Here is a 25,975-nt window from a genome sequence, read left to right as displayed (position 1 = left end):
GTAAGGGTGTAAGGTAAGTGGGTGAAGAGATACGGTGTGTCAGGGGATTAAGGAGTAGTGGGTGAGGGAACTGCTAGGGCAGAACGTTCCCGTTCCCCCCCCCCACCCCCGGCCATGGGAATCATAGTGGGCGGGGCGAGCCATGAAAAGATCTGTTGACCATGGGTAGTAATTTTTGGTCTTGGGGTGAGCATGGCTGGAAAAACAGTCTCAGAGTGAAACACCTTAAGGATTTGATCCATGGCATTTATGTACAACAGTCTGCATCATTTACTACATGAGTTGGGCTTAGCCAGGGACGTAGTTGAAGGGGTTAGTTAGGCGTTGGGTGGCAGTTGGGTGGTCTTGGGGGTAGTTATAATCAGGGATCAGCTGTGGATGAAGAATAGTTGGAGGAGGTTAGGGGCTAATCTGGAGATCAGGAGAAGCAAATATGGGTATCTAGTAGGTACAGTAGCACAATGGTCTCTCATAGCACCAGGGACCTAGGTATGATTTCTGGTTTGGGTCACTGTCTATGTGGAGTTTGCACATCCTCCCCGTGTCTGCATGGGTTTCCTCCACGTGCTCTGGTTTCCTCCCACATTCTGAAAGATGTGCTGGTTAGATGGATTGGCCATGCCAATTTCTCCTTCAGTGTATCTGAACAGGCGCTGGAATATGGTGACTAGGGGAATTTCACAGTAACATCATTGCACTGTTAATATAAGCCTTACTTGTGACTAATAAATAAACTTTACTCTCCTTTAGGTAGTCCAAGGGGGCAGTAATATAAGTAGAACTGGTTTTAATACTTGCAACTTTTCCAAATATGCTGGTAAGTGGTTTCCAACTATTCAGGTAAGCGAGCTGTCCAAAGTCCCTGATTTAATTCAAAGTTTCAAAGGGTTACAGGCACAAGAGAATTAAGTTCTTCAAGGACATAACCAGCAAGGTGGATAGTGTGGAGCCCACGCATGTGGTATATCTAGACTTCCCGAAGGCATTTCAGAAGGTGCCACATAAAAGGCTGATCCTGAAGGTAAAATCACAGGGCATTGGAGGGGGGGGGAGTGAAGAAGATATAAAGATTCTACAGATGGATATTGAGAGGCTAATAGGTCATAATTTGGCAGATAGAATTCCATGTGCGTAAGTGTGAGGTGGTCCATTTTGGCAGCAGATTCAAAATGTGTCCAGGCAGAGGGATCTGGGTGTCTATGTTCATGAATCACAAAGTCAGTATGCAAGTCTGGCATGTAATAGAGAAGGCAAATGGATGTTACCATTTATTGCAAAGGGACTGGGGTATAAAAGTAGAGAAATATTGTTTAATTTTTAGATTTATTATTCATGTGTGTTAGTATCCAGTGAAAAGCATTGTTCCTGTGCACTATAGAGACGAAGTGTACAGTTCATAGAGAAGGAAATGAGAGAGTGCAGAATGTGGAGTTACATCATAGCTAGGGTGTAGAGAAAGATCAACTTAATGCAAGGTAAGACCATTCAAAAGTCTGATGGCAGCTGTTCTTGAGTTGATTGGTATGTGACCTCAGACTTTTGTATCTATTTCCTGATGGAAGAGAGTATGTGGTATATGGGGTATGTGGGGTCCTTAATTAAACTGGCTGCTTTGCTAAGGGAGCAGGAATTGTAGACAGAGTCAATGGATGGGAGTCTGATTGTAGTTTCTTGCAGTCTTGGAATAGGGTGTTGGTGAGGCCACATCTGGAGTATTGTGTCCAGTTTTGGTCTCCTTGTTTGAGGCGGCATTGGAGGCAACTCAGAGGAAGTTCACCAGATTGATTCCAGAGATGAAACGGTTTATATATGAGGAGAGATTAAATAGTTTGGCCTTATGTTTGCTGGGCTTAGAAGGATGAGGGAGGATCTGATTAAAGTATATACAATTTTAAAAGGAGTTGGTACAGTAAATGTAGACCAAATAGGGAGGTGGTAGATCTAAAACTGAGATAAGGAGGAACTACTTCTCACAGAGGGTAGTGAATTTCTGGAAATCATTGCCCCATAACGCGGTGGACTCTGAACCGTTGAATGGTTTCAAGAAGGAGATAGATATATTTCTGATAAAAAAGGAATATGAGGAAAAGGTGGAGGTGGATTTGAGACCAGGAAGAGATTAGCCATGATCTGATTGAATGGCAGAGCAGGCTCGAAGGGCTGAAACTGTCTACTTCTGCTTCTAATTCCTATGTTCCTATGTTCTGATGACCATCATAAATTGTAACTTCCTAGGCAATCCCAATGGTGCCCTTCCATTGGGTCCTCTAAGGGATCTTTGAAGGCATGACTATCCAGAGACTGGAAGATTGGACCACTATGTTTGACCGAAAGCACAGAAGCAGACTGGTTGGCTCACTGATCTCTCCTGGTGTTTTTGCTGCACAGAAGGCTCCTCCTATCTTTAAAACCATAAGACCACAAGACATAGGAGCAGATGTAGGTCATTTAGCCCATTAAGTACACTCCACAATTCAATGAGATCATGACCGATCAAAATGCGATAATCTTCAGCTCCATTTTCCTAACTTATCCCCATAACCCTCGATCAACTTATTGATTAAAAATCTGTCTACCGCAACCTTGAACATATTTAACATACTCTACAGGCCTCTGTGGTTAAAAAAAATCTACAGATTCACTACACTCAGAAAAGAAATTCATCCTCATCTCTGTCTTAAACGGGTGACCTCTTTCTCTAAGATTATGTCCTGTGGTCCTTGACTCTCCAACGAAGTGAAACAACCTCTCAGTATCTACACTATCAAGCCACCTGAGAATCCTATATTTCTCAATAAGGTTGCCTCTCATTCTTTGGAATTCCATTGAGTACAGACTCAACCAACTCAACCTCTCCTCATAAGAAAATCCTTTCATACCCAAGATCAACCTCGTAAACCTTCTCTGGATAGCCTCCGATGCTAGAGTACCTTCCCTTAGATAAAAAATGTTCAAATCTGTTCACAGTATTCCAGGTATGATCTAACTAGCGCCTTGTATACTTTTAGTAAGATTTCCCTATTTTTATATTCTATTCCCTTTGAAATAAAGGCCAATGTTCAATTTGCCTTCCCTATTACCTATGGAACTTGCATGCTAGCTTTTTGCGATTTATGCATGAGAACGCCCAAATCCCTCTATACTGCTGCAGCTTTCTGCAGTCTTTCTCCATTTAAAGAATATTTAGTTCATTTATTCTTCCTACTAAAGGGCATAACTTCACATTTTCATGTAATATATTTGTTTTAGCCCATCCACTTCACCTGTTTACATAGCTCTGTAGATTCTGTGTCATCCTCACCACTTGCTTTTCCACCTGTTTTGTGTCATCTACAAACTTGGTAAGAGTACATTCACTTCCTTTGACCAAGTCATTAATAGATAATGTAAATAATTGTGGCCTTGGCATTAATCCATGTGGCATTCCACTTTACATTTACAGATTGCCATCCTGAAAATGTCCCTCTTATCAGAACACTTTTTTATCTTTCTCCATTAATCCTCTCAGCATACTTTTCTTTCCCTTATTCAGGCATGTGATCATCTGGTTACACTTAAATGCTATGCTATTCATTTCAATTATTTTTATGCTAATAAGTAAAGTGAAGACACCATAGTCCCAGGCGACCATAGGTTGCTCTCCTCTTTCAGTACCAGAGCTGACTCGTGGTGATTTAACCTGAGGATCACTACACTTCAGAGGGAAAAGGTTGAAAAGGATTTAGCACACGCTGTTGACATTGCTCTGCATAACTAACCAACTACCCAGTCAACTGAGCTAAACTGATCTCCTTTATGCTAACATATTATATTTTTATGATGAGTCATTTTGTTCAATACTTACATGCCATAATCCATAAGCAGCACAACACGTCCAATTCAGGTGAAAGGAAGTTTACAGAATCATTGATCACCTACATCTACATTCATCTTATGTTTATCAATTGCTGTCTGGGGTGCTTTAGCATTGATTGCTCCTCAATCCTTTTTCAAATCGACAAAGTTCTCTGATTCTATATTTGACATATTAACACTTAACTGAAGCAACACAGTTTATTTTTGTTAAATATCTGAACCCATTCAGCAACAAGCCAAAAGGCATATGATTTCTTGGCAAATTCTGTTGAGAAATTTATTCTTGTCATTATTTAATTTTGGAACAGAAGATGTTCAATTGATCAACAATTGATCCAGGTACAAACGAAGGCCTTCCAATTAAAATGTCCACCGTTCTTTTCACTTTCATTAATTGAGAGACCTGATGTGCTTTTTGGGCATTTTTAGATTCCAAACATTTGGAACTTTCCAAATAATTATTCACTTGTCCTTTAATGGCCATTTAGTAATAATAAAACAGATTAATACAACACAAACAGCAGACAATCTGTAATAAATGACAAACTGTGAACTATTCCTTTTAATATTAAGAAGGATTTTGCATTAAAATAGAACCTTACATGACGTCAGGATGTTTCAAAGTGCTTTACAACCAATCAGTATAATCACTGTTTTAGTGTAGGAAATGCACCAACCAATTAGCATACAGTAAGCCGCTGAGATAAATAACACATTTTTAGTGATGTTGGCTGAAAACCCCACTGTGCTGTCAATAGTGCCATGGGGTTTTTCAATCAATCTGAAAGTGCAGATGAAGCTTTGCTTTAATGTCTTATCCAGAACATGGTACCTCTGACAGTGATACTGCGCTGAAGTATGCACTCAATGAATTCATTGTATGTTAATAATCATATAAAGCATCTTATTAGGCTTCTTTATTGAATATTTTGGAAAATAAACTGCAAAGGAATAAAGGATGGATTGATTATTGGGGGGTAGGCAGAATGCGAAGTTAAGGCCTCCATCAGATCAGCTATGATCTTATTGAATGGCAGAGCAGACTTGAGGGCTTGAATGGCCTACTTTGGCTCCTAATTTGTATGTAGGTACTACTAAACAGTCGGGTCTTTAAAATATTATTGTAGCATCAAAATTCAGCCCAACTGATCCTGCTAGTGATTATGTTCAAATAAACCTCTTCACTTGCCACTGCATCTCATCTGAACAGAATAACTGCTATTTCTATCTGTCTTATGTGTTCATTTAGCTTTCCATTGAACAGCATCATGCTACTTTTCTTAACTGTTTCTTCCGCTATCCAGTTCCGTATTTTACACAGTCTCTGGAGAAAAGGCTTACTGCTGCATTTACTGTTTGAATTCTTATTATCTTACACTAATGGCCCTTCCTCTTAAGCTGCCACACAGTGGAAACATCTTCTCTGGTCTGGGCTACCTTAACTGTTTCATAATCCTACAGTCCCCATCAGGTCATTTCTAGTGAATAGCACCACAGCTTGTTTAATCTTTCCTGATTGGTGTACTTTGATATTTCTGGTACCAAACCTTTAATTTTAATTTTGCATCGAGACCAGTGTTTCAGATGCTTTAAAGGTATTTTGCATTAGAAGAGTTAAGAAGTAACATAATGGAAACACGTAAGATCCTGAGGGCTCGAGACAGAGTAGATATGGACAGGATGGGCCCAATTTTACCATTTTGATTCTAAGTGCTGAATCTGAACGCAATTCAGATCCGACTTGGAAACCTGCTTTCAGGCGCCCTCATGCGTGCTTAGCCTGAAAGAAAAATCGTGAGTCTGAATTGTGCTGTGGGGGGGTTTATCGCACCCAAAATGCTGCAGCTCCGATTGGAGCCTTCAACTGCGCATGCGCAGTTAGAAAAAAAATGAAAACTGCACTCCTGCAACTTCGCACCCGAGCTGGTTAATGCCTCCCCCGGCCTCCACAGACATTGCCCCACCCCCACAATATAACAGACCCACTTATCCGCCCACCCACCTGTCACCCAGACCAATCATGGCCCCCTCTCCCCTTCCCCTCCACCGATTTCAGGCAGAGTGACAGCGGACCCCCCATCCCCCTCAATCATCTCAGGCAGAATGATCCACACTGCCCTCACCTACAGATATCAGGCAGTGTGGTCGCCCTCACCCCAATCCCGGACCCTCCCCGACAAGGCCCCCATTTCCTCTGGAATCCGATGGCTGTGTGACACCTCCCTCTCTCTCCCCTGTTCCCAATCATTGAGACACTCATCCACCAACACCCCCCCACCCCTCTCCCCATCAGCACACCTGCAAGTGCGCACTTGCCTTCCCCTAATGCTAAAAAGCAAACTGCTTAGAACTTGCTGGAATGTTCTGCCAAACTGCCAAGCTGCTCTGCCCTAACGAGGGGCAGCTCCATTAAAAACACAAGAACAGGCAGGAAGGGAGAAAATTAGCTCATGATCAGCTCCCCGATTTTCTGAGGGCGACCACAGGAGACTGCTGGACTCAGCAGAGGCGAGGCAGGACGCTCTGTTCCTCCCAGGAGGATGCAGACCCAGGGACGCTGATGGAAATGCAGCCTGGGAGGAGGTCGCCGCCTCGGCCAGTGCCAAGGCAGTGGCCCCCCCGAACCGCGAAGCAGTGCCAGAAAAAACTCAATGACCTCATCTGTGCAGCAAGGGTGAGTGCTGAACCCCATTTAGCATCTTCCCCCATATCTCCTCCAAATCTTCTCATCCCCAGCATTCTGCATGCTACCAGCTCCTGACCCCCAAGAACCTCCTTCCTTTCCCCCCATAGAGGGCAAGAACAGCAAGGCTCAAAGGGCCACCACCTGATTGTCAGCAGGAGTCACGTCACCATTTCTTTCATTGATCCTATTGTCTCCACTGAAGAAGACAGAGCACAACACCCACGAGAAGGCGAAGACAGGAGGTGGTGAGCCAGACCTCCGGGTCCTCACCCCTTTGAGGAGCGGGTACTGGAGCTCTCCAGAGAAGGGGAGACACGGGCTGTCAGCGACAGCATGGTCGGGCTGCCATCCAGACGTAGCACCTGTCATTCCTCCACTCACTTTGAGGCAACTTATTGGGGACATGAGTTTCAGGTGGAGAGGCAAGGCGTGAAGGAGATGTACGAGGCATGTTTATTTACACAGAGAGGGTAGTGTGTCCCTAGAACTCATTGCCGGGGGAGATGGTGGATGCAAAAATGATAGATACCTTTTAAGGGTCATCTCTATAGCTGTGTGAATGGGATGAGAATAGACGCATATGGCCCTGGGATGAGTAGGTGCTAACAAATCAGATGGGCGGCCTGGTCACTACAGGCTGTGATGTAATTTTCTGGGTTCTTTGCTCTATGTTCAAAGGAGACATGTGATTCATGTGTTTGGCATCCCGGATTCTTCTCCCTCCTTTGCACTTAACCTTGCGTCCTATGTTGCAGGGACTGATCTAGACATCCTGGGACTTTCTGGACTGCAGGCCCCAACTACAGCTCCCACCCATTCTGATAACGATAGCTCGGACGAGTCCTCGGAGGATACGGGTGAAGGGATCCCTGAGGGTGGCACTGCTTATCTGTCAGCTTGCACCTTACAACTCACCATCCCAATACTGACACGTTGGTGGGTCTAGTTAGTGTTGAGGCTTCTGGGTCATTCTGTGGTGAGCACGACACATCTGTTGATGTACATCGGGTGGAGGAGGGAACATCCGAGACCTCTGGCATGCAGGAGCAAGGACTCAACTGACCCTAGGCTACATGTTGCTCCTCTGAGATCACTTCACCCTCAACTGATGGAGATGCAGAAACAGAGCCAGTGAACACTGGAGGGGCTGACAGCCACACTGGATCAACTGTGAGGTTGCTGGGAGGAGTCCCAAAGCTTTCAGGTGGACCAGCTATTGCCTGTCTTGCGTGCTCCCCAGGCCAACACTGCAAGGGTGTCATCTGCACAGAAAAGCCTGGGGCAGGGATCCTCACCATGAGTGGCAAGCACCAAGCCATGGCCGAGTCACAGCAGGTGGAGGGACTGATCAGGCTTCTTGAGATTCTGTGACCCATGGCTGAGAGGTTTGAGAGCTTGCGGGAGACCCAGCGAGACAGTACTGAGTCACAGCGGGCTATGGCAGCAATCCTTGAGAATGTGGCCCAGCCTCAGAGGGCCATGCTAAGGGCTTGCAAAGCATGGCCCAGTCTTAGCAGGCCACAGCTGAGGGCTTGCAGAATGTGGCCCTGGCTCAGAAGGCATTGGCTGCGGCCATTGAGACTCAAGTGGCCGTCGCAGAGGGGTTGACCACCATGGATAGGGTGCAGATGGCCCTGCAAGACTGGCAGTGCCAGGTGATGCCAGAGTTTCTGGAGCTCCCTGCAGAAGCACCAGAGGCCAACAGGAACCCCAAGGGAGGAGGAAGGGCTCAAGCCCACGCCAGGACCTTCCAGCCAGGAAACTGTGGCTGAGGCGGCATCTTCTGACTCCCCCCTTCCTGACACCGGGGCATCTCAGGGATAGCGGGATGAAGAGAGCGCTATGGAAACATCCCAGACACCTGGAAGCAGGCCAGGGCACTCAAGGTCCAGGGCCTCCAGAGGGCACCCGCCACGTGTATCACAAGACACGGGGCAAGGTAGGCAGCTGGCCCCCTCCTCCAATGCACATTCTTACATAATGGTAGGCCACGTAAGGTTAGGAAGTTGTAGTTGCACTGAGATGGCACGGGTGAAGGGCTGCACTAGTTAGAAAGAAATGTAAGCCCTTTAACGTTTTCTGATCACATGTTTTTATGTTGCAACAGCTTATCTGAATACCTTTATTGGAAATAAATTGGGTGGCACGGTAGCACAGTGGTTAGCACTGCTGCTTCACAACTCCAGGGTCCTGGGTTCAATTCCTGCCTTGGGTCACTGTCTGTGTGGAGTTTGCACATTCTCCTTGTGTCTGCGTGGGTTTCCTCTGGGTACTTCGGTTTCCTCCCACAGTCCAAAGATGTGCGGGTTAGGTTGGTTGGCCATGCTAAGAAATTGCCCCTTAGTCTCCAGGGATGTGTAGGTTAGAGGGATTAGTGGGTATAATATGTAGGGATATGGGGGTAGGGCCTGGGTGGGATTGTGTTCGGTGTAGACTTGGTGGGCTGAAGGGCCTCTTTCTGCACTGTAGGGTTCTATGAAATAAATGTTTTTTTCAACACCCACCCGCAAATAAGTTGTCTCGATTTTGATCCCCACCCCACTGACCATCACCCGATGGTTGCCTCATGCTGATGTTAGTTGGGGAAGTCCCTCAAAGCAGTGACCCTGAGGAAAGGAAGCCATTGATTTCTCATACCCCACAAACGATTCCTTCCCTTCCCCAGCCCCATGGCCCAGAATGGGGGTTTCAAATCCCTTATCTACTGCATAGACATGGGCCCAGGTGCCAGTGTGCATGCGGAGCTCAGGTATGAGTCAGAATAGTTTGCACCAGGGCATCATCATAATGGTACCTAGTGAGTCGTCATCACCCTCCTGCCTGCCAAAAAACCCACTAACATGCAGATTACCCAGGTCCACCACCCTGGTGTGACAATGGGCAAGATATAAAGAAAGCATTTGGGGGTGGGGAGGGTGCAGAGTGGAACCCACAATCACCATCCCCTAGCAACTGAACTGCCTGGTTGTCAGAGCCTCCCTTGATGCCCTCGCATGCCTCAGTTGAGTTGTCAGCCCTCCACCGTCTGATTGATGTTCCAAGGCGTGGTCATCCTCCTCTTCCTCCATCTGCTGGTCATCTTCCCCAGTGGCAGCCGGCTGGTCAGCCTCCATGTCCTCTTCCTCCTCCAAGAGGTCACCTCACTGCAGAGTCAGATTATGCAAGGCACAGCACACCACCGCAACGCAGGAGGGGATCAGGGGACTGTACTGGAGGGCCCCTCTGGATTGGTCCAGGCCCCTGGAATCGCACCTTGAGGAGCCCAATTCAGCTCTTCACATGGGCTTCATTGTAGCGGGTCTCCGCCTTATTTACAGGCCTATGCACAGGCGTCATCAGCCATGTCTGAATCGGGTAACAGGACACCCGTGAGTAGCAGAGAGCTATTGAACACTATGCACTTATCTCCTCACCAACCCCCAGTGATGAAGTACCTGAATTGGACTTACATGGAGAATGTGCGTTTTCACGCCAATTCAGGATTGGCAAACACATGGTAAAGGGGGAAGGGCTGGTAAAGTTGGGTGGGCAGCCCATTAATTCAATTTAAATGCATGCAAATCACTGTTGCGCCCGTTTCGGGCACGATTCGGATCGCGGCCATTTTCGGGCCTTGCTAAAGTGGGCATCTGTGCAGATGCGGGCGCAAATCGCACTAATCGCCCCATGCCCGATTTTATTCAGTTTTCGCACCCATTCGGAATAGTGAAATCAGGCCCGATGTTTCACCTTGTGGGAGAATCTAGAACTGGGGGGTCATTGCTTAAAAATAAGGGGTCACTCATTTAAGCTGGTGTTGTGAGACTTCTTATTGTGCTCACTCATTTAATGATGTGGAGATGCCGGCGTTGGACTGAGGTGAACTTACTGTGCTCACTCATTTAAGACAGAGATGAGATTTTCTTTCTCTCGGAGGGTCATGAGTTTTTGGAACTCTCGTCCTCAAAAAGCAGTGAAAGGAATGTCTTTGCATACTTTTATGGCAAAGCTAGATAGAATCATAATAATTCTTTTTTAAAAAAAGTGGGTTAAATGCTATTGAGGGCAGTCAGGAAACTAGAGTTGAGGTTACAAACAAATTAACCATGATCTTATTGAATGATAGAGCAGCCTTGAGACCTACTTCTGCTTCTAATTCATATGTTTATATGTTTCCCTAATGATACCTTTACGACAACACCTCGTCACTTGCCACATAAGGCAAGTGATTATTCCATTTCAGTTATCTGAAGTCTTCTTAGTCCCTGTGATGATCAAAAGGTCTTAACGTTGTTCACACCTTACAGTGGCTTATCAGTTAGTGTATTTGTATTCGGAGGAAAAGTCATCGAGTCAACAAGTTTCTATTATTCCTTTGGAATACTCATTGAACCTTAAATCCGTATGTCTGAGGAAATGCAGTCTGGTATCCTTGGCTGGCTGGAGCTATTTTTAAAACAACATTTAAACTAATACCAATTTTGTTTTAATATGGCCTTCAAAACAGTTTTTCTAAAAAAAAACTGTGCTATCATAACTTCATACCATAGTGTCTGCGTCACTACATAAATTTCACATATGGAGGTCAGAACTGTACTGACTACTCCAGGTGCAGTCTCACCAAGGTTATTTACATTGTTCTGTTCCCAAGTCTGTTGAAGAATCATTTTGGTCTGAAACATTAACTCTGCTTCTCTCCACAGATGCTGCCAGACCTGCTGAGTTTATCCAGCACCTTCTATTCTATTATTAATAGGTTGCACTTGCCTGCCTCTGCCCAAGCATGCTGATCCACTTGACACTTGCCAAACAAAAATGTTTTCTAAAATTAAAGAGTGCTTTATGGAGCAGACTTCAAGAGTGTCGAGTCCAAAGATGTACAGGTTAGGTGGATTGGCCATGCTAAATTGTCACTTAGTGCCCCAAGATGTGTAGAGTCGGGGAATTAGCAGGGTGTGTGGGATCACGGGGATAGGGCCTGGGTCAGGTGCTCTGTTGGAGGGTTGGTGTAAACCTGATTGGCCAAAATGGCTTCATTCTGCACAGTAGGGATTCTATGATTATATGTTCTGTGAACCATTTACCTCTTGCTGTTTGGCAGCATTGAACCAATGGGTCCAGGATCCACGGTAAAAGGCAAACCATAGGGCCTGCTGATTCCAGACAACTGCAGCAGAATTTTCCCTTCCCATCTGCCATGAAAAGTGTAGTAGGTGGGGGCAGACCATGCAAAGATCCATTGACGTCAGGCAGGATTTTCTGTGCACAGTGGAAAATCCCGCCCCTGGTGTTCAAAGTTCAGAGTACTGGACTGGAAAAGTACATGTTCAAGTTAAATATTTCTGCTTTTCAATTCTATTCTTCTAAAAATAGATCCAAGAACTTTGTATACCTTTTATAGAATTTCTACAGTGCAAAAGGAGGCTATTCAGCCCATTGAATCTGCACCAATCCTCTGACAGAGCATCTTACTTAGGACCACCTCCCCACCCTATCCCCATAATCCCACATGTTTACTCCACTAATCCCGTAACCTACCCATCCTGGGACACCAAGGAGCAACTTACTATGGCCAATCCACTGAACCTACAAATTTTTGGACTGTGGGAGGAAACTGGAGAAAATGAGATAATGCATACAGACACAGGGAGAACATGCAAACTCCACACAGTCACACAAGGCTGGAATCAAACCTGGGTTCTGGTGCTGTCAGGCAGAAGTGCTAAGCATTGCATTACCATGTGTTATGTATATGGTCTTAAGTATGGCCTTACTAGCTAATTTCTATGATTAGTGTATCAGGACTTTTCTTCTCAAGCTCTTTCACCCTCTTATTCCCCAAGAAGAGAGTAATATACATAGTTATACTTCCTACTGAAATGCAGCATCTTCATATTTATGTCATTAAAATAATTTCCCAGTTAAAGAATCATTCTGCTAATGTATTTTGTCACAGTCCTCCTTAGTATCAGCAATATCCTCCAGATTGATATCTTCAGCAAATTGCAAAGTTGTAAAAATGTATTTTTTCTTGGGGGAGGCCAGCATTTATTGTCCATCCCTCATTGCCTTGAGAAGGTGCTGGTGAACTGCTTTCTTGAACTGCTACAGTCCATGGGGTGTAGGTACACGCACAGTGCTGTTAGAAATGGAGTTCCAGGATTTTGACCCAACGACTGTGAAGGGCCTTCAATACATTTCCAAGTCAGGATGTTATGTGACTTGAAGAGAATTTGCAGGTTGCTTGGGAATTTGCCAAGGGAGGTGGTGGGAGCATTTAAGGGGCATCTAGATGAATGCATGAATAGGATGGGAATGGAAGGATACGGACTTTGTAAGTGCATATGGTTTTCGTTTCGGCAGGCATCATGATCAGCACAGGCTTGGAAGGCTAAAGGGTCTGTTCCTGTGCTGTACTGTTCTTTGTTGTTCCTTCATCTGCTGCCCTTGTCCAAATGGATTACAGAGATTAAAATCAAATTACCGTGGATGCTGGATCTTTTGGATCATAGAGGTAGTAGGTTTGGAAGGTGCTTTCTAAGGAGCCTTTATGGGTTCCCGCAATGTACCTTGCAGATGGTACACACTGCTGACAACATGCATTGGTGGAATGAATATTGTACATGTTGTAAATCAAGTGGGTTGCTCTATCCAGTGTAGTGTCAAGCTCATTGATGATGGTGGTGCTGCTCTCATCCAGCCAGTGGAGATTATTCCATTACACTCATGATCTGTCTTGTAGGTGGTGGATAGACTTTGAGGAGTCAGGAGGGAAGTAATTCACTGTAGAATTCCCAGCCTCTGACATGCTTTTGTAGCCACAGTTTTTATGTATGTTTGGTCCAATTCAGTTTCTGGTTAATAGCAACCCCAGGATGTTGATGGTCATGGGGTTCAGTGGTGGCAATGCCATTGAATGTAAAGAAGAGATAGTTAGATTCTTTCTTGTTGGAGATGGTCATTGCCTGGAACTTGTGTGGCATTAATGTTACTTGCTATATATCAGCCTAAGTCTGAGTGTTGTCAGGGTTTTGCTGCACATGGATATGGGATACTTCAGTATCTGAGGGAACACAAATGGTGTTGAAAGTGCAGTCATGAGGAAGCTTCCTCCCTTCTGATCTAATGATGCACGGAAGGCCAATGATGACGCAGATGAAGATGGTTGGGTTTAGATCATTATCCTGAGGAACTCCTGCAGTGATGTCCTGGCACTGAGATGATTGGCCTCTACAACCCCAACTTTGTGTTGGGTATGACTCCACCCAGTGTAGAGTTTTCCTCCAATTCCCAGGGTGGCATGTTGGTACAATGGTTAGCACTGCTTTCACAGTGAGAAGGACTGGGGTTTAATTCTCAACTTGGAAACTTGTCTGTTTCGAATCTTCATGTTCTCCCCGTGTCTGTGTGGGTTTCCTCCAGGCGTTCCAGTTTCATCCTGCAGTCCGAAAGACTTGCTGGTTAGGTGCATTGGCCATGCTAAATTCTCCCTGAGTGTACCCAAACAGGCGCCGGAGAGTGGTGACTAGGGGATTTTCACAGTAACCTCATTGCAGTGTTAATGTAAATCTACTTGTGACACTAATAAATAAACTTAATATTGACAGCATTTTGATGCCAAAGTGAGTCAAATGCTGCCCTAATGTCAAAGGCAGTCACTCTCAATTTCACTTCTTGAGTTCATTTCATCGCCCTGGCAGAACCCGACTGAACCTCAGTGAGCAGCTTAATGCTGATTAGGTGCCTCTTGATAGCATTGCCATTGAAAATTTTTCTCACTTTACTAATGATGAAGAGTAGACCGATAGGGCAGTAATTTGTTACAAAGTGCAATCAATATTAAGTTTGTTTATTTATTTGTCCTGTGTTTTGTGGACAGGACATACCTAAATAATTTTCCATTTTGCCAGATAGATGATAGTATTGTAGCTGTACTAGAACAGCTTGGCTAGTTCTGCAGCACAAGTATTCAGTAGTACTGTCAGAATATTTTCAGGGCTCACAGACTTTGCACTATTCAGTGCCTTTTCAGCCATTTCTTAATGTCATGTGGAGTGAATCAACTTGACTGAAGATTGGCATCAGTGATTGGGATCTCACGAGAATTTCTGATTCCTAAGTCTAAATTATTGGTGTAAGTGGTGAATAACAGTGGATAAAGCACTGAGTCTTATGCAACACCAGTATCATCTTTTGCCAGTTTGTGAAACTCCATTTAATCCTCACCCTTTGAGGCTTGACCAGGGAAATTGCATCAGTTGCACAGTCTCACACTATCTGTCCTCACCCAGATCACTTTATCGTAAGTATTACTCGTGTGTCCCCGATAATTAGCAAATTTAATCAGCGATTAGATAGAATTCATAAAATCACTACCGTATTGAATGACCCTATTCAGATCATTGAGTCTGCATCGACTCTCCAATACAGTAACCTCCTAGACCCTGTTCCTGTATTCCATGTATTTATCCCATTGATCCCCCTACACATCCAGAGACACTAAAGGGCAATTGGCTTGCAGCAGAATCATCCGGTCCCACCGCTGTCAGCAGGTTTTCCATTTTTTGCAGGGAAGGGGATCACCATTGATAGGACAAGAGGATTCCACTGGCAGGAATGGCCAGAACATTCCAGTAAGAAGTCTCACAACATCAGGTTATTGGCAGCAGAAGCTTTTGGAGTCTCGCTCCTTCAACAGGTGAGTGAGGAGTTGTATTCACAAACAGGGCATATACAGATACAAGCTCAATTTACAAAATAAATTGCGTTCTTGTAAATAACTCTTGTAAGTTGAATTTGTGTCTGTATATGCCCTGTTTGTGAACACAACTCCTCACTTACCTGATGAAAGAATGAGACTCCGAAAGCTTGTGCTACCAAATAAACCTGTTGGTCTTTAACATGGTGTTGTGAGACTTCTTACTGTGCTTACCCCAGTCCAACACCAACATCTCCATATCAGAAAATTCCACCCAGTGAGTTGTTTAATAAAAGCACATTGCATCAACAAGCAGGGAAGCTCCAGAGTTGGAGCGTGAATTAATACTGGACTCGTATGAAGTAAGAATGTAATTATATAAGCTTGCTGATCTTTAACATAACTTCACTTTCCTGCCTAATCCCTATTTCACTTGATTTCTCCTAGAGACCCAGTCTTGAATAGATTAAACAATAAAGCATCCACAACTCTCCCGGGTAGAGACTTCCAAAGATTCACAACTTTGAATTAAAAAGTTCCTCCTTATTTCAGTCTTAAATCATCAACCTGTTCTGGGCTCTCCAGCCAGTCATTGCTCATGCAACAAATTAAAGCATTGCTTCAATATTTGAAAGACCTTTTTTTTCAAATCAGGAGAATTTCACTGTTTAATATTTGCACTATTCATTTTCCAGCCTTTTGTAAAAGTTCCAAACAACCAGAAGAAAATATGATCTTTGTCTCTATATATTCTGACAACTTAAGTAATTAAAAATGTGCCATTAAAAGTTTAATACTTAATATGTATCTGCCCATTACACTTTTAATTTGTGTAATTCTAGATACATGTGAGACTGATTACACCCAAACGAAACAGTACAAAATGTAACTTAAAGGTTGGCTGACCACATTGAGTTACAACACCAGTGCTCAGGTATTTAACTGAAATTTCTTCCTTCCTAACTTTGTAGAAGAAGTTTGCAAACTACTCTTTAATATCCACTGTTATTTCTATCAAGTCCCAATGCTTCTTAATCCTGACAATGCTCGTTAACATTCAAGATGGTGCTTTTATCACCCAGTGTCATACCAGAACACTAATTCACTGACAGACAGGACCAGTAAGGTTAATGCCCTCACCTTAGCCCAGACAATTAAAAAAAGAAGTCACTTACTTTCTCCAGCACACAAATCTGCTTCTTTGTTTGAGCATCAAGAATTTCCACTTCAACATAAGAAATCTTTGAGTGTTTTTGTGTCGCATACTGCCCATGTTGACCTGCAGTCAACACAAACTGAGGTAGCGTAAGGAATGATTTCATCTCACTTGGTTTACCAGGTACCATATCTGCTTTTACAGCAGCTCTTCCTTTATAAAGTGCATGCATGTCTTCCTACTTAATTTGCTGAAAGCAGCACAGATTGTCAATAAGAAGTCAATTGTCTAACACTTAAATAGAAACAGAGGCGAACAAAGCGCCAAAAGGTCACGCAACATTCCATTTCAAGTGTATAATCTTATTCGACATGACTGAAAACAGTGGCCCTCTAATCCTCTTCTATATTTAACTTGTCATTGTGTGATGTGTCAAGAGTGTTCCTTCTTAATGGCAGAAAAGCTTTCAGGGAGGCTGACTACTTCCTACCCCTATCACCATGACTTCAAAGTGACAGCTCAATGCTGCATTATTCAGATATTTGAGATAGACAGAATTCGGAGCTGAGATTAACCAAATTCCATTGGTATCATTAGAAGTTGATGGGTTGAGAACAAAACCCTATTTAGTAAAATATTCTAGAAATGAATAATTTGTATCCCTAAAACATTAATTAAATGTATACGTAAATAGATGAGATGATATAACTCGCCTAACATCTTGGGCTGTAAAAATAAACAGGAGTCCTAATGGCTCACTAAGTTATCTACTGGGTAACTAAGCTATGCAGAAAAAATAAAAGTTTCACATTCAGTTCCAGTTTGTGCTACAATGATGTCAGCTGTGATGATTTTAGAGTCATTGCCACTGACTTCATTGTCTATATTGGCCAGAGTTAACATTCCTGACTACTGTACAGCGTGTACGTGATTGGACATCAGGTACACAGGATAAACTTTTGCCAGCTGTCCTTCTGTTCCATTTAAAATCATCTGCCAAGATTCATTGACAGGATCAAGCATGAACAATAGATATTTGGGGAAGAATTGGAAATTCCCAACGTGTTCAGCGATACCCCAGCAAGGAGTCTGCACCTACAGCGATGAGGAAATTGGCAGGGATTTTTTTTCTTTAAAAAAGACAGTTCTCCAGCTGACTTTTGATTTTGGTAATTATTTAACATTCGTAGGCTCAAATTCTTCAGTCCCACTGTAACGATTGGAGATTTGGCCAAGCGCCAAATTTGCCATTCTGACTGATAGCCGTGGTGGGGTGCATAAGATTGAAGAATTCTGGCCGAAGTTTTTGTTAGCAGTTTAATTTTGCATTTATAGCGTGCACACTTTGAGTTGACAACAGGAATTTATTCCTGTTATATTTAAAGCTGTATAGCTAACCCGACCTTTACAGTTCGTTTGAAGAATTCCGTTTGCTCAATTTCAGTTCACAGAATCCTAAAATCCCTACAGTGCAGAAAGAGGCCATTTAGCCCATCGAGCTTGTCCCAACAACAAACCCACCCAGGCCCTATCCTGGTATTTGCACATATTTACCTTGCAAATCCCTTTGACACCAAGGGTCAATTTAGCATGGCCAATCCACCTAACATGCATATCATTGGACTGTGGGAGGAACCCTGTGCACCTGAAGGAAACTCACGCAGACACAGGGAGAATGTTCAAACTCCACACAGTCACCCAAGGTTGGAATTGAACCCAGGTGCCTGGCACTGTGAGGCAGCAGTGCTGCCCTTAGTTAGGTATTACTTTTGATTCAATGCTCGAACTCTTGCATCTGAATCAGGAAGCTTTGGGTTTACACCCTAATCCTAAGACATGAGCCTGAAAGCTAACAGACAAATACAGTACAGACAAATACTGTCTGTGTGGAGTTCGTACATTCTCCCTGTGTCTGAGTGGGTTTCCTCCAGGTACTCCGGTTTCCTCCCACAGTCCAAAGATGTGTGGGTTAGGTTGATTGGTCATGCAAAGAAATTGCCCCTTAGTGTCCAGGGTAGCAGAGGTTAGAGGGATTAGTGGGTATAATATGTAAGGATATGGAGATAGGGCTTGGCTGGGATTGTGTTCAGTACAGACTCAGTGGGCCAAAGGGTCTCTTTCTGAACTGTAGAATTCTATGGTTCTATGGTTCTAGTACAGTACTGAGGGAGTGCTGCATTGCCAGCAGTATCATCTTACAGGCAACATTTAAACAAAGGTGCCATCTACCCTCTTCAGTGGATGTTAGAGATCCTAGTATTCAATGAAAAGCAAGGAAATCACCTGCTCTCCTGGCCCACATACCTATCCCTCAAATCAACAGCTAAAAACAGATTATTATGTCATTGATTCCATTTCAGTTTGTGGAACCTTGCTGAGTGCAAATTGTCTGACACATTTTCTACATTACAACAGTGACTACATTTGAAGATCATTTAATTGTCTGTGAAGTGCTCTAGGGTGTTCTGAAAACATGAAAAATGTTAGATAAATGCAAGCTGTTTCGTTCAGGATAAAGAAGTACAAGTAGGAATTTATGAATAACCAAAAGAATCCAGAACTTGGCAAAGGAAACGAGGCAGGATAAAATCTGCACTAAAGTAAACATAAGCCAGCGAAGTAAAACTAAATTGTCAATTATTTGCTGAAAATAATATGTTTCAAAAAAAAAGAAAAGACTCACTATGGATCTGCCAGCACTCATGTTGATTTTGACATCTAGCTGTGTAAGCAACATTATTTCAAGTGTCAGGATCAGTACTTGCTCAGGTAACAATGAATCTACGCCCCCGCTAAAATGTTTCCCATGGTTAAGGCAAGTCAGGATTGAAAAAGTAAGAGCGTTACAAAACAATTAAATCTTTGAGATAACACCTCACTTATCAAGGGTGACACAGTGGTTAGCACAGCTGACTTACTGCGCCAGGGACCTAGGTTCAATTCTCGGTTTGGGTCACTGTCTTTGGAGTTTACACATTCTCCCCGTGTCTCTGTGGGTGTCCTCTGGGCACTCCAGTTTCCTCCCACAATACAAAGATGAACAGGTTAGGTGGATTGGCCATGCTAAATTGCCCCTTAGTGTCAGGGGGACAAGCTAGGGTAAATGCATGGAGTTATGGGGATAGGGTTTGGGTGGGATTGTGGGTAGTGCCGACTTGATGGGCCAAATGGCCTCCTTCTGTATTGTAGAGATTCTATGATTTTCAATTTAAGGAAAAGCCAGGAGAATTTGATATGCATTTATTGAAGATTATAGTGATTTCCAAGCAAAGTTTCAAATAAACTATATGACCATAATTTTTATTTGTAGATTTATAGTTACTTGAATAAAGTAACTAGATGCCCAGTTATTATATTTTGAAAAATCAAGAAACAAGAGAGATATTTAAGCCCTAAAAGTAGTTCAGAAGTTGACCCTGAAAGTCAGGAGTCTTGTTGTCATAGGGTATCATCAGCCTTGGCTCAAGCTTAACATATTTGACTGAATCAAAACATAGGAACAGGGCTCTTCTGCTTAGGCAATCTTTTCAGTCGAGGATGACTTGGTTTTACACTAAAAATGAGGAGTCCAGTGTGTGACCTACAGTCTCTGTCACGGCCAGGGCAGTCAACGGTTGGAGGAGTGGGTGGGTGGGGTGCATGTGTTGCCAAATGCTCCTTTTGCTATTGATGTTTGGCATCAACTTGCCCATGGCGAAGAAATTTAATGTGTTCAGCTCCTTCCCAGGTTTGTCTTCCTCACTTCAGGCTGTACTGAGCCAGGGGTTCCAGATGTCGGCGGGGATGTTTTACCTTTACAAAGGAGGCTTTGAGAGTGTCCTTGAAATGTTTTCTCTGCCTTCCTGGGGTTGCCTGCCATGTTGAAGTTCTGAGTAGAGTGCTTGTTTTGGAAGTCTCCATGTCAGACATGTCAAAGTTGTGGCCTGCCCAGCAGAACTGATCGAGTGTAGTCAATGCTTCAAAGTTGGGGATGTTCGCTTGAGTGAGAACATTAACATACACCTACCATGCCAATGGATTTGCAAGATCTTGTGGAGGCACCACTGTTGGTACTTCTGCAGGGTTTTGAAGTGCTTGCTGGACATAATATACATCTCTGAGCCATATAGGAGAATGGGAATCACTACTGCAATGTACACCATGAGCTTGTTGGTAGGCCTGAGGTCCCAACTCAGGCTGCACTGGTACACTAAAGGTCGTGTTGAAACTCAGTGTCTGCCCTTGTTGACAATAGGCTGCCAAGGTATGGAAAATTGTTCACATTGTCCAATCCTCATCATGGAATTTGATAAACGGGGAATCGTGGTGTATGACACGGGCAGATTGGTAGAGGATCTATGTTTTGCAAATGTTTAGTGAAAGGCCTGTGCTCCCAACGTTTAATGAGATCAAGGCTGACCTGTACCTTAACTCCATTTACTCACACTGGTTACCATAAGTCTCAAATTAAGAAAACCTAAAGATAATCTCAATTTAATAAACTAAATTGGTGAAAGGAGGGTCCCTGATTACCTTGTCTGGATAGATGGAGGACTCTAGAAAATGGAACAGGCAAATGCACCAAATTTATCCATTCTGGTAGAGTCCAGAGTCCATTATTCTCTCTATTGATAATAACTGCACATTTAAAAGACAATGTATAAACGGGAAACATCCAAAATTCTACTCCAGAAGATGGAGCAGGATCCATGTTCATGTTTGGCACTGGAAATTGGCCAGAGTGTGCTACTATTGATGCAAGGCTGCTACATAAGTAATAAATGTAGCTGTTGTTCGTCCATCGTCATCGATGAGGACCTCGACACCATTAGTCATTTTGAGGCCTATCAGGCCACTTCGGGCATGGAATACCCTGGCACATATTGGACAGACTTACATAGACACTGTAGTTGTTGCACTGGTGGCTCTGGACTTGCACAGCTCACGCTCAAGTTGTGCTTCAGCAATACACCTTGCTTCATAAGCTTTACAGCCTTTGTAGATGAAGCAGCGCTAGGTAGGGCGGTTTTGTGCCAGCATTTCCCAGGTGGTTGTGTCAATGTCAAGTGACTTCAGGGAGGCCTTGAGTGTGCCTTTGAAATGTTTCTTCTGCCCTCCATGCGAGCGTCTTCCACCAAAGAGTTCCCCAAAAAGGAGCTGCTTGGGTATGCACTCGTCTGACATACAGATGACGTGACCTGCCCACCGGGTCTGCGCACTCATCAGCAGTATATGGACTGATGGTAGACTTACTCTAGAGAGAACTTCAGTGTCTGGTACTTTGTCTTGCATCTGATGCCTAATATTCTGCAAAGACAAGTCACGTGAAAATGAATGAGCTGTCTTGCATGCCTTCGATACACAGTCCACGTTTCACAGGCATACAGGAGGGTAGTGAGTACCACGACACTGTAGACCTTCAGTTTTGTTGCTGGGCTGATTACTTAATGTTCCCATACAGTGGAGCGCAGTCTACTGAAAGCAGAGCTTGCCTTTGCTAGTCTGCAGTTAACTTCTGCATCAATAGTCACTGTTTAGGAGAGGGTGCTATCAAGGTAAGTGAACTGGCCCACTGCCTGTAGTTTCTGCCCTTTGATTGTGATTATGGGTTCTGTATACGGTGCATGAGGAGCAGGCTGGTGCATGACTTCAGTCTTTTTAATATTGATGGTGAGTCCAAAGTTGTCACAAGCCGTGGAAAATTTGCCCATACTGACTTGCATCTCTGGCTCTGAGCCAGTATACAGGGCGCAGTCATCGGCAAAGAGGAAATCTCTCAAAACAGTCTCCTTCACTTTGGTAATAGCTTGAAATTTCCTCAGGTTGAAGAGCTTCCCATCCACTCTGTACTTGAGGCTGATTCCAGCAACACTGTCCTGGAAGGCACCATTCAGCATGGCAGTAAACATCATGCTGAACAGTGTGGGTGCGAGCACACAGCCCTGTTTGACGCCATTGGTGATTGGGAATGTCTCAAAGGATTCTCCACATCCAGTACTCTGGCCATTATGCCATCATGGAACTGGCGTACCATCTGAATGAATTTGAACTTTAACATGATCCTCCACAGGCCTTGTCAGCTGTCAGTGTTGAAGGCTTTCGTGAGGTCAACAAAGGTTGTGTAGAGCTCGTGATTCTGCTCCTGACACTTCTGAAGTTGGCGCAGCAAAAATCATGTCAATAGTCCACAATCTTTGCGAAAGCCGCACTGTGACTCTGGAAGCAGGCCAAGCTCCAGATGAGTGACCAGACGATTTAGCAGGACTCTTGCGAGGGTTTTTCCTGTGATGGAGAGCAGCGAGATTCCTCAGTGATTGCCACATACTTGCCGATTGCCCTTCCTCTTGTAGAGGTGTACGATGGAAGCACCTTTAAGTTCCTGAGGAATGGATCCTTGCTTCCAAAAGGACTGGAACAACTCGGTGAGCTTCTCGATAAGTACAGGACCAGCAGCCTTTGGAGATCTCTGCAAGTATGGCATCTGCCCCTGGGGTTTTGCCACTGGATAGCTGGCTGACAGCTTTCGTGACTTCGCCTACTACCGGTGGATCATCCATGGCACTGTTGATATCAACCTGGGGAATCCTGTCTGTTGCGTCGTCATTAATAGATGATGGTCGGTTGAGGATGGCTTCAAAGTGGTCAGCCCATCTCTGCAGGATCTGAGCCTTCTCTGTAATGGGAGTTGTACTATCTGTACTCAAGAGGGGGGGGCTCCCAAGAGATTGAGGTCCATACAGAATGCTGAGGGCTTCATAGAACTGTTTCAAGTTGTTTCTGTCAGCGTATCCCTGTATTTCATCTGCCTTGGTACTCAGCCAGGCACCCTGTATTTTGCACAGCTTATTCTGGACTGTCCTGCGAGCTCTGGTAAAAACATTTTTCTTGGCAGCTAATAATGGGTCATTCTGACAGGCCCGATGAAGATAGTGCTTTCAACAAGTAGAGCCTGTATCTCATCATCCTCATCAAACCAGTCATGCTGCTTGCAGGTAGAGGACCCGAGCATCTTCAGTGCAGATGTATGGACAGTGTCCCTGAAGCATTCCCAGTCAACCTCAGTGCTGCCTGCTAGGTGTATATCAGCAAGTTTGATTTCTAAGTCTTCAGCCAGTGCTGAAACTATCTTGGGGCAGAAGATGGAGCAGGATCCATGTTCATGTTAGGCAGTGGGAAATTGGCCAGAGTTTGCTACCACTAATGCAAGGCTGCTAAATAAGTAATAAATGTAGCTAAAAAGAATGAGAAACTTCACAAAATTTCTTTATTAACCTACAGCTCTCAGCAGCAGTAACATCCTTTTGGAATTTATCTACTGATAAAGGAGTTCATATTCTTCTTAACTCAGAAGAACAAAAGTCCTGTACTTCGGTGAATGATGCAATGAATCTAATGAGCTTCATCCTTTACAGTCTCAAAGTGAATCACTGCACTCTAATTCTGAAGAAAGCTTTGCTTGACGCAAAATCGAGAGAATAATTAATGCTTAATCCACAGGAACCAAAGGCCAATCTCAATGGCATCTTCATATTTAAAAAAGACGTGACGTAATATTATTACCCAGATTCCAAATACTACTTTCTTCTGCTTTTGGTTTTCACTCATATTTGAACCTATAGCAATCTTGTGGTCTTGTATGCAGAAATTCAAGAACTATTTACAACACTATAACATTTTTTTCGCATCTCTCAATAATATTTCAAAATTTCCCAAAAAATGAGTCACTTTGAACTATGAATCTGCAGGGAAACAGTATGCACAACTACTATACAAAACGTAATGAAATTGTTATGGGCAGGAGGAAGGTTAATTTAAACAGTTTTGATTACCTGTTTATAAACAGAAATGCTTGTTTTTGATTTTTTTTCTTTTATACTGGTGGTCAATTTTCAGTAACCCCTAAATTTAAAGTGTTCCCAACCTATGAATAACTTACACATCCAACTCAAGACAAGATAAAATAAAAAAAGGGTTGCTTTATTTTATGATATGGAGATGTGGGTGTTGGACTGGGGTGGACATCGTAAGAAGTCTCACAACACCAGGTTAAAGTCCAACAGGTTTATTTGGTATCACAAGTTTTTGGGGACTCACCTGATGAAGGAGCGGTGCTCTTTTTTCCCAGAAGTAGGGGAGTCTAAAACTAGAGAGCATAGGTTTAAAGCGAGAGGGGAGAGATACAAAAGGGTCCAGAAGGGCAATTTTTTCACACAGAGGGTGATGAGTATCTGGAACAAGCTACTAGAGGTAGTAGTAGAGGCAGGTATGAGTTTGTCTTTTAAAAAGAGCTTAGACAGTTACATGGGCAAGATGGGTATGGAGGGAAATGGGCCAAATGCAGGCAATTGGGATGATCTTAGGAGTTTTAAAAAAAGGGCAGCATGGAGAAGTTGGGACGAAGAACATACTTCCATCCTGTAAATCTCTATGACTCTATACTGCTGGCAAAATTGGCTTTGTGCCATAAAGGTTATGAAGCTGATTTCAATATGAATGAGGTAATTCAGATATCATTAGTGAGTTGCGGTACTATTGTCTAGCCTCACTTGTACTTACCCCTTACTGGCGAGAATCATGCATGGCCCTCAACAATGGGGATAGACGTGATTGGCTCTGGACCTACCAGCAAGACTTTGAAGTCCCCCAAGTGGACAGGGTCAGGGTCAGGCAGTTCCCCTCGGGCAGTACTAACCCAATGCTGCCAACCTAGTACCCTGATAGTGCCCACTGGACATGGGGCAGTGCCAAGGGGATGAGACATGAAGGAGAGGGGCGAAGCCTGAAGGGAGCAGGACCTGAAGGGTTGGGGCCATAATGGGGGAGTGGCTATGATGGGAAGGCAGGAGGGGAGGGAGGCATTACTCTGCATTGGGGTGGGGGGGCAGCCATCATGGATGGCAGCGATCGGGGCGTGGGTGTGGCAAGTGGTAGCCCTAGAGCTCAGCAGCCAGCTTCCCAGTGTGAATAAACTCTGCCCACTCCCCTTAGTGGTGAAAATCACATTTGGCTTCTTTTCTTCCTAAGCGCAGTGCAATTGGATCTGGGATTCTCTCCCATTTTCACATTCATTAGGCACTTAGAACTGCACCACTCCCCCCCACCCCCCCCCCACCCCCCCCACCCCAACCCCCCAACTCCCCTTCAGTCTCCAGAACTAAAATTCTGCCTTAGAAATGCAAGAAGTGTTAATGTATTTCTCTGGAATTTGTTTCCCTTAAGGGCATTACTATCTTCTTGGTGATAGCCTCAGATGATTTGAAATTCCTCTACTATGGGGAGTCAAAGAAAGCCTTATCCATTTTTTTTAAAAACTGAGAATTTTTACATAGTCCAGGTGATATGAATATGTCTTTTATTTTCCATTCTGTTTGAACTGGGACAAAATATATGATAAATTAATATTTGATGCTGTTTTGTTCATTGCAGGAAGGATTTTGTTCAATATCCTATGAGGACATACCATGGGATCTTGAACACCCACCTGGAGCACACTTTAACATCTCATCCTGACAATAGCAAATCAGAAAACTCAGCCATTCTTCAGAATAACAGCGGAGACTGAAACTAGTACATGTGTACACATTTTGCCATGGTTAACCATTATCTGTTGAACAAGATTGAA

The 25,975-nt window shown here is 43.9% G+C and overlaps 1 protein-coding gene across 2 annotated transcripts in view; it reads right to left on the bottom strand.

Moving 5' to 3' along the window:
• LOC145343407 (trans-2,3-enoyl-CoA reductase-like) overlaps window positions 1-16,653 on the bottom strand; it is a 194,461-nt gene extending 177,808 nt beyond the window's left edge. For both annotated transcript variants that reach the window (XM_080189630.1, XM_080189631.1), the window contains exon 1: window positions 16,394-16,653. In XM_080189630.1, coding sequence (XP_080045756.1) covers window positions 16,394-16,606 — 213 coding nt within the window. In that variant the 5' untranslated portion in view covers window positions 16,607-16,653. The remainder of the gene's footprint in view (window positions 1-16,393) is intronic.
• Window positions 16,654-25,975: the final 9,322 nt, after the last annotated feature.

Source organism: Carcharhinus amblyrhynchos, chromosome 5, assembly GCF_965287045.1.
Source record: "Carcharhinus amblyrhynchos chromosome 5, sCarAmb.v2.hapA, whole genome shotgun sequence".
Classification (NCBI taxonomy): domain Eukaryota; kingdom Metazoa; phylum Chordata; class Chondrichthyes; order Carcharhiniformes; family Carcharhinidae; genus Carcharhinus; species Carcharhinus amblyrhynchos.
This window is presented reverse-complemented; position numbering and strand designations above follow the sequence as displayed.